The sequence below is a fragment of the Trichosurus vulpecula genome, chromosome 7 (genome assembly GCF_011100635.1).
Source record: "Trichosurus vulpecula isolate mTriVul1 chromosome 7, mTriVul1.pri, whole genome shotgun sequence".
In the NCBI taxonomy this organism is placed as follows: Eukaryota; Metazoa; Chordata; class Mammalia; order Diprotodontia; family Phalangeridae; genus Trichosurus; species Trichosurus vulpecula.
In genome coordinates this window covers 243,084,784-243,100,366 of record NC_050579.1, presented here as the reverse complement: position 1 = coordinate 243,100,366, position 15,583 = coordinate 243,084,784, and the positions used below count along the sequence as shown (strand labels likewise).

The 15,583-nt window shown below is 41.6% G+C and overlaps 1 protein-coding gene and 1 pseudogene across 1 annotated transcript; one reads left to right on the top strand and one right to left on the bottom strand.

Annotated features, from left to right (window-relative positions):
- Nucleotides 1–8,154: 8,154 nt before the first annotated feature.
- LOC118855839 (olfactory receptor 12-like) lies at nucleotides 8,155–9,102 on the bottom strand. Its single transcript, XM_036765858.1, has one exon. The coding sequence runs from the start codon at nucleotides 9,100–9,102 to the stop codon at nucleotides 8,155–8,157; it is 948 nt and encodes a 315-aa protein (XP_036621753.1).
- Nucleotides 9,103–10,308: 1,206 nt separating this feature from the next.
- LOC118857858 lies at nucleotides 10,309–14,612 on the top strand (annotated as a pseudogene).
- Nucleotides 14,613–15,583: the final 971 nt, after the last annotated feature.

Sequence of the window (15,583 nt, the reverse complement as noted above, 5' to 3'; positions counted from 1 at the left end):
TCTACATCTCTTATTTGATTTTTAAAAATCCTTCTTGAGCTGTTTCAAGAAAACTTTTTGTTCTTGAGGCCAATTCATATTTCCCTTTGAGGTTTCAGATGTAGGTATATTGACAATGTTGTCCTCTTCTGACTTTGTATTTTGATCTTCTCTGTCACTGTAGTAGCTTTCTATGGTCAATGTTTGTTTTTACTTATTGCTTTTTTTGGCCTATTTCATGGATTTTAAAATTGAGCTCTCCTCCTGGGGCACAGGGGGCACTGTCTCAAACTCCTTGTGGTGGGGGTCAGGGACCTGGTCATTGACTTTGTGCTCTGGGGCCTCAGGTGCTGGCAGCTAGAGGCTGTAGTGGTCTAGCAGCTTACCTTGTTCTGAGCTGGGGATATAGTGGTGGTGTCTGCCATATGCTGAGGCCAGCTGGGCTTTTTCTGTACTTATCCAGAGCTACCCTGAAAACATATGGATGGCTGCCCCTGGAGAATGTCTGTTTGCCCTGGGCTGCACTGAAGCACTTGTTGTTCTTGGCGCTGGAGGTCGCTTGCCCACCTGGGGCTACACTGAAGCATGTGGTAGTTCTGGGAGCTGAAATCTGCTAGTTCCCCTGGCAATACTAAGGCATATGGGGGTCCTGGTGCTGGCATCTGCCTATTCCACCACAATAGGGCTCAAGATCTCCAGCTGGTTTGCTGAAATGGGTCTTGCTGCTGTCTTCCTGGGACATTTCATGTCCTGGACTACACTTCCCTCTTACCTGAGTGATATGGATGTTTCTTGCTGATGCTAAGAGTCTTCCAGGCTAAAAGACTGTTGAGGTCCTCCACCCCAACACCTAACTTGTGGCGGTCCGTTACCCCCCCCCCCAAGACCCAGGCCTTTGCCTTGCAAAGGACCTGATCTCGAGGACAATTAATGGGGCGGGAGCCAAAGATGGTGAGTGACTCTGTTTATTGTTTCAGCAAGCAGCATTTTTATATCTTTGGTTACATAGGCATTAGGGCCACCCTGGTTCTGCCTACTGTCCTCCCCTTCTCTTCCCACACTAACCCGAAGTTCCCTGCGGACAGGCAGTCCAGGCAAAGAACCGGAAGTTCCATGTGCTCTGGCAAGCCCAGTCAGAGAGCCGGAAGTGCCATGTGGTCAAGCAGGTCCGGGCAAAGACTTGGAATTGCTACAGAGGCAACAAAGGTGAGACCCCTCCTCCTGGCTCCACCTATATGTCAGAGCCCTGAGTTTACCTCAGCCTGGGCATGGAGGTCCAAGGAGGGCAGGCCTCAGCTCTAACTCACCCCGTAACAAAAGACTACTCCACTACATCTTTCCACTGGCTCTGCTGTTCTAGGATTTGTTCTGGGGCTCTATTTTATGTTTATTTGGAGGTAAATATGGGAGAATTACAGCAATTTACTGTGTGCTTTGCCATCTTGGGTCCCAGAAATGCTCTGTCATTTAGAAAGGAGGGAAAACCAAAATCATTCAGTTATATACCTTGGGCAAAATCTGACATCACTGAATCAATACCAGAAAGCTTATGGTTAAGAAGTGATACTAAGGGAGCGGAGCCAAGATGGCAGCATGAAAATAGGCACTCACTTGAGCTCTCCTCCAAATCCCTCCAAACCCTTGTAAAAAATGACTCTAAAAAAAGTCTAGAGCTACAAAAATCACAAAATGACAGAGTGAAACAAGTCTCCAGTCCAAGATAGCCTGGATGGTCGCTGGGAAGGGTCTATCACACCATGCTGGGAGCAGAGTACAACCCAGCGTGGGCCATGCTGGAAGAGACCAGGCTGGAGTGGACTGTGCAGAGCAGGCCTCAGGGCCCTGAATCACTGAAATCTGGCAGTTAACAGACTTCTCAACCCACAAACGCCAAAGACAATTGAGCATGTCAGTGGGAAAATTGTTGGACCTGGGTGAGATAAGTATGCGGTCCAGCTCCAGCCCTGGGGCAGTGGTGGTAGCAGCAGCAGCTGGGGCTGCTTCTGCAGCTCCAGGCCCACAGACAGTGGGAGGAATCAGGTGGCTGATCTCTTTGCTGGTGCAGAGGTGGCGTTCTCTTGCTTTGCCCTGATTGGATCTGGGTTGCATTCCTAGTTGGCAATCTTTGGGGGAGGAGGAGTGTTGGTTCCACAGAGCTTGTGGTGGATGTGGAGAGGGAGTCCTTCTGGTAATTACATGGCAGAAAGCAGTGCTTGAGATCACTCACAGACGAGAGCACAGGCCAGGAGAGGAGCATCATGCCACCTCCAAATAGAAGTAGCTCTGAAAATATCAATGCAAAACCCCTGAAGCTTGAGACATAGCACTCTCCACTCTGAAAGCACTCATACCCTGACAAAGAGCTCAAAAGTCAAGTAATTGGTTGGGAAAATGAGCAGGCGGTGTAAAAGGTCTCAGATTATAGAATCTTTCTTTGGTGACAAAGATCAAAACCTATAGCCAGCAGAAGTCAACAAAGTCAAAGAGCCTACATCAAAAGCCTCCAAGATAAATATGAATTGGTCTCAGGCCATGGAAGAGTTCAAAAAGGATTTGGAAAAGCAAGTAAGAGACGTAGAGGAAAAATTGGGAAGAGAAATGACAGTCACACAAGAAAATCATGAAAAACAAGTCAGTGACTTGCTAAAGGAGACCCAAAAAATACTGAAGAAAATAACACCTTAATAAATAGACTAACCCAAAAAGCAAAAGAGTGCCAAAAAGCCAATGAAGAGAAGAATGTCTTAAAAGGCAGAATTAGCCAAATATAAAAGGAGGTCCATAAGGCCACTGAAGAGAATACTGCCTTAAAAATTAGAATGGAGCAAGTGGAAGCTAGTGACTTTATGGGAAATCAAGAAATTATAAAACAGAACTAAAACAATGAAAAAATGGAAGACAATGTGAAACATCTCATTGGAAAAACCACTGACCTGGAGAATAGATCCAGGAGAGATAATTTTAAAATCATTGAAAGCCATGATCAAAAAAGAGCCTAGACATCAGCTTTCAAGAAATTATCAGGAAAAAATTTCCTGACATTCTAGAACCAAAGGGTGAAATAGAAATTGGAAGAATCCACCAATCACCTCCTGAAAAAGATCCCCAAAAGAAAACTCTTTGGAATATTGTCGCCAAATTCCAGAGTTCCCAGGGCAAGGAGAAAATATTGCAAGCAGCCAGAAAGAAACAATATGAGTATTAAGAAAATACAATCAGGATAACATTAGATCTAGCAGCTTCTACATTAAGGGATCAAAGGACTTGAAATATGATATTCTGGAGGTCAAAGGAGCTGGGATTAAAACCAAGAATCACCTACCCAGCAAAACTGAGTATAATACTTCAGGGCAAAATATGGATTTTCAATGAAATAGAAGACTTTCAAGCATTCTTAAAGAAATAACCAGAGCTGAATAGAAAATCAGACTTTCAAACACAAGAATCAAGAGAAGCATGGAAAAGTAAAAAGGAAAGAGAAATCATAAGGGACTTACTAAAGTTGAATTGTTTTGTTTACATTGCTACATGGAAAAATGATATTTGCCACTCATGAGACCTTTCTCAGTATTTGGGTACTCTTTGGGCGCTCTATACCCCTTGCTAACAGGAAGCAGTTTCAGAAGCTGAGACCTTCACCCCTGACCCCAAAAGAATTTGGGTCCCATTGGTTTTAAGAGGGAATGATGAGGTTTAGATTGTGGAAATCCCCTTGAACTCCACCCTGAATCTTCCTACTTGATCTGGATTTCCATGCCCAAATAACCTAGCCTAACCTTCCATTGTCTGGTTACCTCCAGATTGCCTTCTGACTGTTTCCCAAGTCTGTTACCCTAGCCCTCTGTTGTCTTTCATCTCCATATGGCCTTCAGCTATTTCCCACCCTTAATCTTACTCCTGGAATCTTGACCTCTAGTCACCCCAATCTCATCAAGATGCTCCTTAGGCTCATCCTCAAGACCCTAGTTACTGGCATTAGCATCACAAATGTTCAGGCTCCCTGAGAACCTGGCAAATCTTTAATAAACTTTGTTTTTCTTTGGCTGAGAAGGCTTGAGTCAAATTCATTCAGCAGGACTCAGCATGTTGGTATTTTTGGGTCTCGAGCACCCCTCAACCCCAAACCTCATCAGAACTGTATGTTGAGGTCAGGGGTTTAGGGGACCCCAAAATACTGATGCACCAACTCCTGCCAGATGAATTTGACTCAAACCTTCTTACAGCCAAAGAGAAAAACAAAGTTTTTTAAAGATTCACCAGATTGGTTAGAGTTTTAAGAAATCTCACCATTTGTGACATTTGTTTTCACAAGCAGGCCAGATTCAATCTGCTGAGCTAGATTGAATCTGAGCACATTCATGGAGGCAAAATGAGACATATACAGAAAGACTGTGGGAGGGATCTAGGGGTGGTTCTGGGGTGATGAGAGGAGGGGTTTATGGAGGGTCTTGAGGAGGTGTCCAAGGCTGAGACTGGGGTGAGGTCAAACTCCAGGAATGGGATTAAGGGTGGGAAGTTGCTGGAGGCAATCTGGAGGTACAGACAATGTAGGGCTAGGCTAGTTTAAGAGTAACAGATTTGGTCATAGATATTTTGATAGGATCTACGGTGGGCCATAGGGGACTATGCTAGGAAAGAGATTTGGCCCTAGCCATAATGGAAAGAGTACGGCCTCAGGCAAATGCCTCATCAAGAGGGAAGATTCAAGGTGGGTTCAAGGGGGTTCCCAGAGACTGTACCCCATCAGTAGTTCCTGGTTGTCCTTCCCTCTCTTCTGTTTCCCTTGAAGAGCTATGCAGGTGGAAAAATCTTGAAGTATTCTCAATGAGGAATGACTATGGCATAAGAAGACTCAATGAATGCATATGGGAAAAGTTGGTGGTCAAGGGACCCTGGAAAGACTGCCAGTGTACATAACTCATTGGCAGCAGTAGAGAGAGTTACTGAATCAGTGGGTCAGTGTGTGCCAGAGCAAATGTGAAGCTAGTAGACATAGACTTGGAAGAGGTGGCTGTGTAAGGAAGCAGGGGAGATCTGGGTCATAGTATCCTCATGCCAATTGAGTCTAAATACTGACATAGAGGGAGGATTCATTTTTTTTAAAAAATGTTTAATATTTTATTTCTTTCCCTAGTTAATGTCAAGAACATTTTTAGCATTCATTGTTACAAGATTTTGAGTTTCAAATTTTCTCCTTCCTCCTTCTCCTCCCTTTTTCTAAAAGTAGTAAGCAGTTTGATATAAATTATACAGGGTGCTCCTAAAGTCTGGACACATAGGCAAAACTGCATATTTTCAAGAAATGAAATGAATGAAATTTTCAACCACATTTTATTTAATTGGAATATTAACAAATAACATCTTCAATATGATTTCCATCATTTGTGATGCAAAGGTTGATGCACTTTGCAAGATTCACATGAACTCAATGCAATAACTCCACATTGCCATCAATTTTCCTGTATGTTCAGACTTTAGGGACACCCTGTACATGTTCTATTATGGAAAAAAAAATTCCCATATTAGTCACGGTTGTGAAAGAAGAAACAGATTTTAAAAACCCAATTTACAGATGTGGAGAAACAAACCATGAAAATGAATAAAGTAAGTGAAAAACATACTTTGATGTGCATTCAGAATCTATCAGTTCTTTATCTAGATATGGATAGCATTTTGCTTCCTGAGTCTTTTGTACTTGTCTTGGATCACTGTGTTGCTGAGAAGAGCTGAGTCATTCATGTTGATCATCACACAATGTTGCTAATATTGCATACAATGTTTTTCTGGTTCTGCACATTTTAATTTACATCAGTTCTTACAGGTCTTTCCAGGATTTTCTGAAATCTGCCTATTCATCATTTCTTATTGCACAATAGCATATGGAGGGAGCATTTAGAAGGTGCTATCAGAATAGGTTATATCTCATATAAAATCTCTGACTCATGAATCTCTGAGCTTAAGAAATAACTGGGAAGGTGGGAAGGAGATAAAGGAGAGGGACAGGGACAGGGTGGCTCAGGGCATGGAGCATATGTGACTGGGATTGTCAGCAACAATTTCATGATAGCTGCATAATATGATTTGAAGGGTTCAAAGGATTCACACTTCTCCACGGAAAGTATGTCATGACATAAAGTCAGTAATGTCATAGTATACTCAACAACTCAGTCAGTGGATAGAGAGTGGGATCTGGAGTCAAGAATTCTTCAGTTCAAGTCTGGCCTCAGACATTTACTTGCTACATCAATAGGCACATCACTGTATTGGTAATTAAGGTGGGACTTTTTTTACTGTTTTCCCTTTTGGAGCACTAAAATAATCAAATGCTTTTGGTGAGTCTGGCCTTTGTTTCTTTGCTTAAATCCAGAAGTCTTTGATGACCTGCTTAAGAAACAGGAAAGCCTAGTTCACATAGGCTTGAGTCTCATGGTTGTTCAGAAGCATCACATGGTTTTGAGTTACGTGATTGTGATGCCCTTCGTCCCTGAACAGGATATATAAACTTAGAGGTTAGCATTTTGGGGCTCTCACTCACTGGAAGAGTATTGTGTGATTTGACCAGACAAGACTCTGGGTAGCTGTTGTTAAGGAGCCCCCTAGCTTTTAAAATACCCAGATGTTGATGGTTCTCTGGTAAACTATGAATTGCAATGGATAGACTGGTTTGTGTTATTTGCTCTGTTTATATATGTTTGTAATTCCTGTTTCTATTCTCTCTGAAGTTCAGGGTGCTGTCTTTTCCCCCTGAGCTAAGTGAATGATATATGTATGTTTGATTAAAGTGAGATTGTTAAACCCTTAAAGTTGCTGTCCTTAGAAAAGCAGATCAAAGAACCTGTTAGCAGCCCTTCTGTGTGCTGGTGTCATTGGTCTTTCATAGCCACAGTAGCTGCTAGCGACATTGTTGTTACACTCACTTAACTTCTGTCTGCCTCAGTTTTCTCAACTACAAGATGAAGATCATAAAAACACCTCCCTCTTAGGGCTGTTGTGAGGATCAAAAGAGATATCTGCAAAGCACTTAGCACACTTCCTGGCACACAGTAAGCACTTCACAAATGCTTTTTCCCATCTGTCATAAATTAAATATTTTCAGCATTTTTCCCAGTTAAGTAGCATGGTATAAACATAGCAGTAGATCAGAAGGCAGAGCCCAGACCCAGTTTTTCTATTTGTATGATCTTGGGCAAATCGCTTAATTTCCTTGGGTCTCACTTTCTAAGGTGATTGGACTAGAGAACCTCTGAATTCCCTTCAAGTTCTAGAGCTATGATGCCCAGCTTCTTCATCTATAAAATGAGGAGACTGGATTCCATGTTACTGGAATCTATGACAAGAATTATATCCAACCAACATTTGTTTAGTAGCAATGGTAAAACTCTATGCTACGCACTGAAGAGGTTGAAAGTGTGCATAAAACATGGTCCCCGCCCTCAAAGAGTTTATGACTCTATATTTAGACCCCAACATAAACTCATCATGATATTCAAAATAAAAGCACCACATCGATATCAAAAGCAACTTTTAATATCAACATAATAATGGTCTCTTTCAGTGAATCCTAATGGAAAAACAATAAAAAATAACATACGTCATATTTACATAGAGAACTGTCATTTCTTATTTTCCATGAATATGAAAGAGCTCTTTATATTTAATCATTTTGTGATTTTGTAGGTAGATCTTAGACAAATGTCTTGAGAGGTCACATGCTGTCATGGATCAGAAAGTCAGAAAGACCTGGGTTCAAGTCTTGCTTCTTCCCTGTCCTAGGAGTATGACTGTGAACAAGTCACTTAACCTCTTCATACTGCCCTAACCCCCTTTCCCCACAACTCTCTAAGATGATAAAATTAGTAAAGAGGTGCTAATATGCATTGAGGAAAGGAATTCCTCATACCAAAGAAATCATAGGTCGGCTCAAATACAAACAAATGAATAAATGAATGAATGAACAAATAGAGATAGATAGGTGATAGATAGACAGATGGATAGATGGAAAAGAGTAGATAAATATATAGATTCATACATATATAAATAGGCAGAAGAAGGTAGGTAGATGGATATCTGAGTTTACATGACTTTGTTTTCAACATTTCACTTTGTTCATATGACCAAACAAATTCAAGTCCCCTACAAGACCAGTTTTGTCCATTACTTCCTATTCTGTGGAGGTCACTGAGAGGACCTTTTCTTACCCATGATTCTTTTCACAGACTCCTTCACATCCCTATTCCTCAGGCTATAGATCAGAGGGTTGAACATGGGGATGACAAGTGTGTAGAATATAGCTACGACCTTGCTTTTCTCTGGAGATGAGAGGGCCCCAGGCTGTGCATACATGAAGAACACTGTCCCATAGAACAAACTCACCACAGCAATGTGAGACCCACAGGTGGAGAAAGTTTTGCGTCTGCCCTGAGTTGAGGGGATCTTCAGGACAGTGGTGAGGATGTAAGAATAGGAGACCAGGATCACCAGGCTCGTGGTTATAATGATGACTGCAGAAAGTATAAACAGCACAATCTTATTTACAAAGGTATCCACACAGGAGATCTTGATCAGGGCTGAAACATCACAGAAGAAGTGATCAATTCTGTTCTCCCCACAAAACTGTAAACTGAAGGTGAAGCCAGTGTGAACCATGGAATTGATGCACCCACAAAAGTAGGAACCAGCCACAAGCTGGATACACACCTGCTGGGACATGCGCACAGGATAGAGAAGTGGGGAGCAGATGGCTGTGAAGCGGTCATAGGCCATCACAGCCAGAAGAAAGGCTTCAGCTGTGACAAAGAGAGCAAAGAAGAAAAACTGAGTGGCACAGGCATTATAAGAAATTGTCTTTCTTGTGGATAAGAAATTTGTCAAAGTTTTGGGGGCAATGACAGTTGAGTAGCAAAGGTCTAAATAGGACAAGTTTCTAAGGAAGAAATACATTGGAGTATGCAGCTGCGAGTCTATCTTAATGAGGACTGTCATTCCAGTGTTCCCCACCAGTATGACCATATAGATGAGCAAGAAGACCAAGAAGAGGATGATCTGGAATTCTGGGGGAACTCTGAATCCTAGGAGAATAAACTCTGTCACAATGGAGAAATTGCCAGGGACTCCACTCTTCATAGCTGGATCCTGGTTGGGACAGGGGTGAAGGTGAAAATAAAGAGAGGACTGTGGTCAGGGAGGAAGACATTTACTCACTGTTACATAAAACCAATCTAGAAGAGAATACAGCAGACTGATGAGTCAATTCCATCTCCATGGGCCATGAGACTAAAATGTGAATCGTTATTATCAGAGAAACTCTGAAAGGCTCCCAGATGAAATGAGTGGGTCAGGCATGCTAAGGTACACATCTGCCTATGAGCTCAAGCACTGGCCATGGGTCTATTTGCAGAGATATGCATATTTGTGTTGGTGCTAGAGGGAAAGAGGTATATAAGAAAAAGCCATTGGTTTTGGATGGACCAGAGGTCACTGAGGAATTGGGATAAAGCTCCTCTTTCCTACTATTTGGACCTACTTTACCTGATTAGAGGCTTTCTCCTTCAGTAACAAGAAAGATATCTCAGTTACAGCAAAATCAGAGGGCCAGTTGAAGGTCTCTTTTCCTACTTTGGAAACAATGGATTCAGCTTCCCTAGTGTTTTTGCCTCAAGGGAGATGAGGAGACAGCAGAATCTCTGTGCTCTAGCAAGAGGTAGACCATAGTCATAGATAGACAATCATCCCTTCCCACACCAATCTTCTTTTCCTGCCTTATAAGGCTCCCACATGGCGTGGAGGCTGCAGTGCTGGACCAAGTCAGGAAGACCTGGGTTCAAATCTTACCTCAGCCACTTAGTAGTTTTTTGACCCTAGGCAGGTCACTCAATGTCTCTTGGTCTGTTTCCCCACATTTGTAAACTGGGATATTAATAGCACTTATCTCACAGGGTACATGTAAAGATACACTTCACGCAAATAATTTGTTTGAAGTGCTTCCTTTGCAAACTTTAAAGCACTACACAAATGCTAGCAATTATTTTTTAAGAGATGCACTATTCCCCCTGGATACCCACAATATTATGCTCCCTTTGCTGGACCATTTCCCCTTCATATCACCATTTTCTCTTGCATAAGGTTTAATAGAGAATAGCAATCACTAATTCTTGCTTACTGGGGCAGTGGTATCCTGGATCCAGACCAAATAGAGTCCCCAAGCAAAGAAGAAGAAAAACAACCCTTTCCTTTTGCCAAGTAGCTCAGAAGGAGAAGTTTCTCTTCTTGTCCAGAGGGAGATATGTTGTTGACTTCTTCATTTATTCAGATAGATGATCCTGATCTCAAATGTACAGGTGAGCTCTATCTTCCAGAGGTCAGCTTAGCCCATCAGCCAGTCTGCCTGGGAAGCTGGGGTGAAGACAAGTAAACACAAGGTTCTTAGTAAAGATAGGAATGTGTGTGTGTGTGTGTGTGTGTGTGTGTGTGTGTGTGTGTGCGCGCGCACACGCCCATGCATGCATGTGTGTGGGTGGGTATGTCTGTGCACGTGCATGTGTGTGCACATGAGCACACATATCTGTGAGTGCACTTATTCAATTTAATCTAACAAAGTGCTATAGTCACAGTTTCCATAATTTTCAATTTCCTCCTCTGTAAAATGAGAATCATAAGAGCCCCTAGCTCCTTGGGATTCTTGTAAGGATCAAATGAGATAATAATTATGAAGTCTTTAGCACAGTGCCTGGCACATAGCAATTACCCTATGAATGTTTGCTAAAATAATTAGCAATAATAAATAACAACTGACAACTATGATTACAGCTAACATTTTTACAGTAATTATAACATAATAAATAATAATATATTTATTGTTAGGAGTAGTATTATTACGTTTTAGCCGTGCTTCAGCACAATCAGTAACCTGTACACAACACAGTGCATTTCATTCCTTTATCAGTGTTAAGCTAATAGCTTTACATCTTGAGGTTTCTTAGATAAATCTCCCTCCTTTGACATTTTTACTCTTCTTTTCTTGGTAGGTATAAATCCTACATTCAAAAAGTACACAATCAGAACAGTAAGAAAAGACTTACATTTAAAACAGTTGATGTAATAAAAATAGCAGGCAATAAAGTGGTCCATTATTACAATTGAAGGCCTCAGGCCACTTATGGGGCATCTTTCCTGTTAGCTACAGGGCAGCAACAACTGGTATCCTTCTTTCAAAGATGAGAAAACTAAACCCAGAGACTGAGTGACTTCTCTGAGCAGCCCAGCAGCCCACATCCCCCAGACTCCCTCTCCAGTTCTCTGTCCAGTTTCTGCCAAAAAAAGGAGAAAAATTGGATATTTGTAAGCCAGGTGTCTTTAGTGGTGCCACTTATTTCCATGTTCTTAATGATTCATCAGGTGCTAGAGCAGAAATACACCTTCAAGATCATCAGGTTCAATCCCTTCATTCTACAGATGAGGACAATGGAGTCCTTGAGAACTAAGTGGCTCATACACAGTCATGAGGCTGGCTAGCTAAAAGGCTAGGCTCTGAGACCAGGTCTAGAAATATCCAAGAAATTATTTTTTCCTCTTAACTAAACTGCCTCCTATCACTGAATGAACTCAAACAAACATACAAAGAAATGATCACCTTCCAAAACAGTGAAGTTGGAATCCAGGAATGTAAATTAAATTTCATTTCATTTCAAATTGTAAACTTTCCATCACTTTAATTTTTTCATCAATAAACAGTTTACAACTTGAAGTAAAATAAAGTGAAGTTCAAATCGCATTCTTAGATTCAAACACCACAAACAGGGATTTGTTGTTGTTGTTGTTGGATGTTTCTTTTGGTGAATCCGCTATAACCTAGAGGACATTTCTGGAGCCAGAGGGTGTCAGGAGTTCTCTCTGAACTCTAAGAGTCTTGGATATCTCCAATATCACGCTTTAAATCAGTTTCATTGTTGATCAATATGAGAAAATGTAATACAAGTAAAACAGATTAGGAACAAACTGGACAATTAGACTCAGGAGTAGATATAATTGAATAGAACCAAGATAAAATACAATGATATTGTCACATTTTAGAGGTGGAAGGGACCTTGGAGATCATCTTATTGGTCTCTTGGATTTCAGATTACATTAATATAATTTATATATTTATATCATGATAATAGTTTCATGCATCTAAGCTATTCTTATATTAAATTTTTGTTTCCAGTTATGAATTCTCTTACTCCTTTCACCCCACTCCCAACCAATGAGAAAGTAAAAAATATGATACCTTGTATTCATATGAAATCACATACATATAAACTAAACCCATATACTAGCCTTGTAATGTAGTGGGTCCAGAAGAAAAAGAAACTATGGAAGAAAAATATTTATCTCTTTAAAAGGAGCTTTTGATGATTTGGTAAGAGTTCAATAAATGGTCAATAATATATCCCAGCTTTTAAGCAGTAAGGAGCAGAGGGACAGCAAGGAGCCTAATTTGTGGTTCTAAGACCTATGTTCCTCATTTCCACCGATGAGCTCAATTAGCAGACCTATGTTTGGCCCTGTGAGACAGTCAAACTCTCTGAGCCTCATGAGATAGGGAACTCATTTTTTTCTATTTTGATTTATTTTGATTATTTAAACAGGTGTCTTAGTTTTATCATTCGATGTTTTCCAGACTTACTGATATCCCATTTCTCATATCTCATAACCATTTTCCCCAAATCCACTATTCTTTTTTTCAATAGATATAGAGATTTTATTTTTTTTCAGCAATCAAGTGATTAACAGAATTTTAATTATCCATTATTCTTGCTTAACCAAAACAATTTAAACCCCCCTGATGCTAAGGAAATAGTTCCAAACCATTGTCTTCTAAGTACTCACTATGAAAGGCCATCACAGCAAGGGTTATATATTTACATAGTAAAGGTCCCAAACTAGGAAGTGACAGCCAGTAAAGCTGAAGGTATCTCACGAGAAGATTTCATGTGCTCAAAATCACAGAACTCTTAGTAATTTCAGGAAAGGTTACTTCTATGAGAAAGAAAGAGTTTGGGTAAAGACAATTCACATGGCCAGACTGCAGCCTGGATGCATCAGTTCTCTGCTTTGCTAAATGTGACCAATTAAAGCCACTAGTTGGAGAAAAAGGGTTAATGAACAGAAGAAAATTCCTGGCCCTTTGAATGACTTGTAGATGCAGGGCTAGAATTGAGAACAAATTCATTTGGTCTATCTTCATCTTGGCTTGACCAATTCAACAGGAGTTAGGCAACACAGAGGGCTGATCACTTTAGTGCCCAAGTCAGGCTCTGGTACACAAAGTTGGAGCAGTCTCATTCTGGGGCTGTCTCACTGAGCCTCTTAAAGGAAAAGGTTACAAACTAATAAAACCTGAGCTAACACAGAGACTAATCCAAAAGGATGAAGGTCACAAATATCTCAAACACAGGTTGTCAGGACACCATCCGCAGAGGAAAGGACTTTAGTAATTTCAGGCTTTGACCTTTTCTTGACTCATTATTCTTTTTATGAATTTTAGTAATTTATTATTCTACTATGCAAAGTATAATGTGGAAAGTTAGTGTGTTATATAAATCGTTTCAGAATTTAGAAATTAGAAAGAAAGGTCATGCTGTGGCAGATTTCATTTTTAGCACTTTTGAATGCTTCAAGTATTCAAAGTTAAGACATAGTTAAAGTAACAACATTGGATGTCAACTTAGGGTGAACCAAGTGTAGTGTGCAACCCATGTAATAGTGTGGCCATTTTGGACCTTTTTCCTACATTTGCAAGAATAAGATACTTCTAAAACCTTTTAAAAGTTTGCTGAATTCACAATAGGTAGCTAGATCATGGAATGGAAATGATGGGAAAAAATGAAGAGCCTACATAATTCCAAGCAAGTTAAATGGTCAGTCCAGTACATGGTAGCAGAATAAGGATTTCCAAAGACAAATCCAGTGTTTTCTTCCAGGGCTTCTTAAACAAGAGTAGGGTAAGAGAACAGACTAGAATCAGAATCCTAACATACAGAACACAGTAGCTTCTCATTTTCCTTCTGCAAGAGATCTTTTTTTCCAGACACATGCACTGGTGGCGGAGCCATGGGAGTCTGGAGGCTCCCTATGCCCCTGTTCCAGGGCAGCAGGATCTGAGTGTCTCTTACACAAAGGTCCCCAGAGCTCCCTGATCCTTCAGCTGCCCATGGAGCTGGGCTGCCCAGCTGGGGCCCAGAAATATCCCAGGGAAGCACAGGGGCCAGACAGGAATTCAGCCCCAGAACACCAGTCCATTGCTGGAGGAGGATCAGGACTCTCTTCAGAAGCATTTCCTGTCTGAGGAGAATATGACTTCTGATTTTTCCTACCTCAGCCTAGAAAATGATCACCCCTACTATGGCCCATCAGTGGCTTTCTCCATGAGCACTCCAGCCCCACCTGTGACCAGACTTTTAGAACACTCTCTTCACTCAACTGAGGATCTTGGGGTCCTTTGTCCCAGCCTCCTGCTGGCCCTGAATCCCTACTCAGAGCTACTCCTCCAGCAATATCCAGGAAATCAAATCCCAGAAACCCTTCAGCTGCTGAGACTGGGGGGCTCCCAGGTATACCAAAACTCCCATAGTGGGGAGGCAATGGAACTCTGAACCTCAAGCAACTGCCCCTGTCCCCCAGGAACTCAAGCCTCTCAGTGCCCCCAACCTCAACTCCATGAGTTGGAAATGGGCAGAATCTGGGCTCCTCTGGAAACCATGGACTCAAAAGACCAAAGAGGGTCTAGACACCCATATATTGTACACAGACACAAAGAAAAGCACCCTCCGGTTTGAGATAGGTCTTTTACACACACACACACACACACACACACACACACACACACACACACACACTTAAGAGATGGTGGAGGAAATAGAACCACAGACTGTCCACTTTGAGAAACAGAGGGTAAAGAATATCTTAGGGGATGGGGTGGCTCCATAACAGAGGGTCTTTGTGAAAGCAAAATAAAGATTGGTGGGCAATCAAAAAAAGAGATCTTGTTTTGCTTCTGCTCTTGTCTTCTCCCTCTTTTGCTCCTGATAGAAACACTTGTTCTCATCCAGCTTCTTTATCAGATCTCTGACCTGGTTCCTGAGCTCCTCATGCTTCTGGGTTGATGCAGCCTCCTTTTGCTTCATCTCCACCGTCTATTCAAGCTTCTGCTACTGCTCCCTCTGTTGAGTCAAATAGAAGTAGCTGTTCATTTTCCTTCCTCAAATGCTCCAGCTAATGTTTTGTGCCAGTTGTCCCTGAGTCGGCTTCTCCATTTCTTTCTCTTGAACTGAAATCTGTACCTGAAGCTGATCAAGGTGATCAAGGTGGTTCTTCAGCCTGACGCTCATTATCTCATTGTCTGAGGACACATTCTGGTTCTCCACTTGAAGCCACACTGGTTCTGTCGCCCCACAGCCCTTCTGTATTTTGAGACCCTCCTTCTCTTCCTTCAGGCCACTGACCCTCGCTCTAACATCTTAGTGATATCCATCAGCAACTCTAGTCTCTCCTGCAGTTCCTGAGCCTTTTGGAGTTCACCATGCATGTCTGAGTTCTGTATCCGGACACTTACACAGGTGTCTCT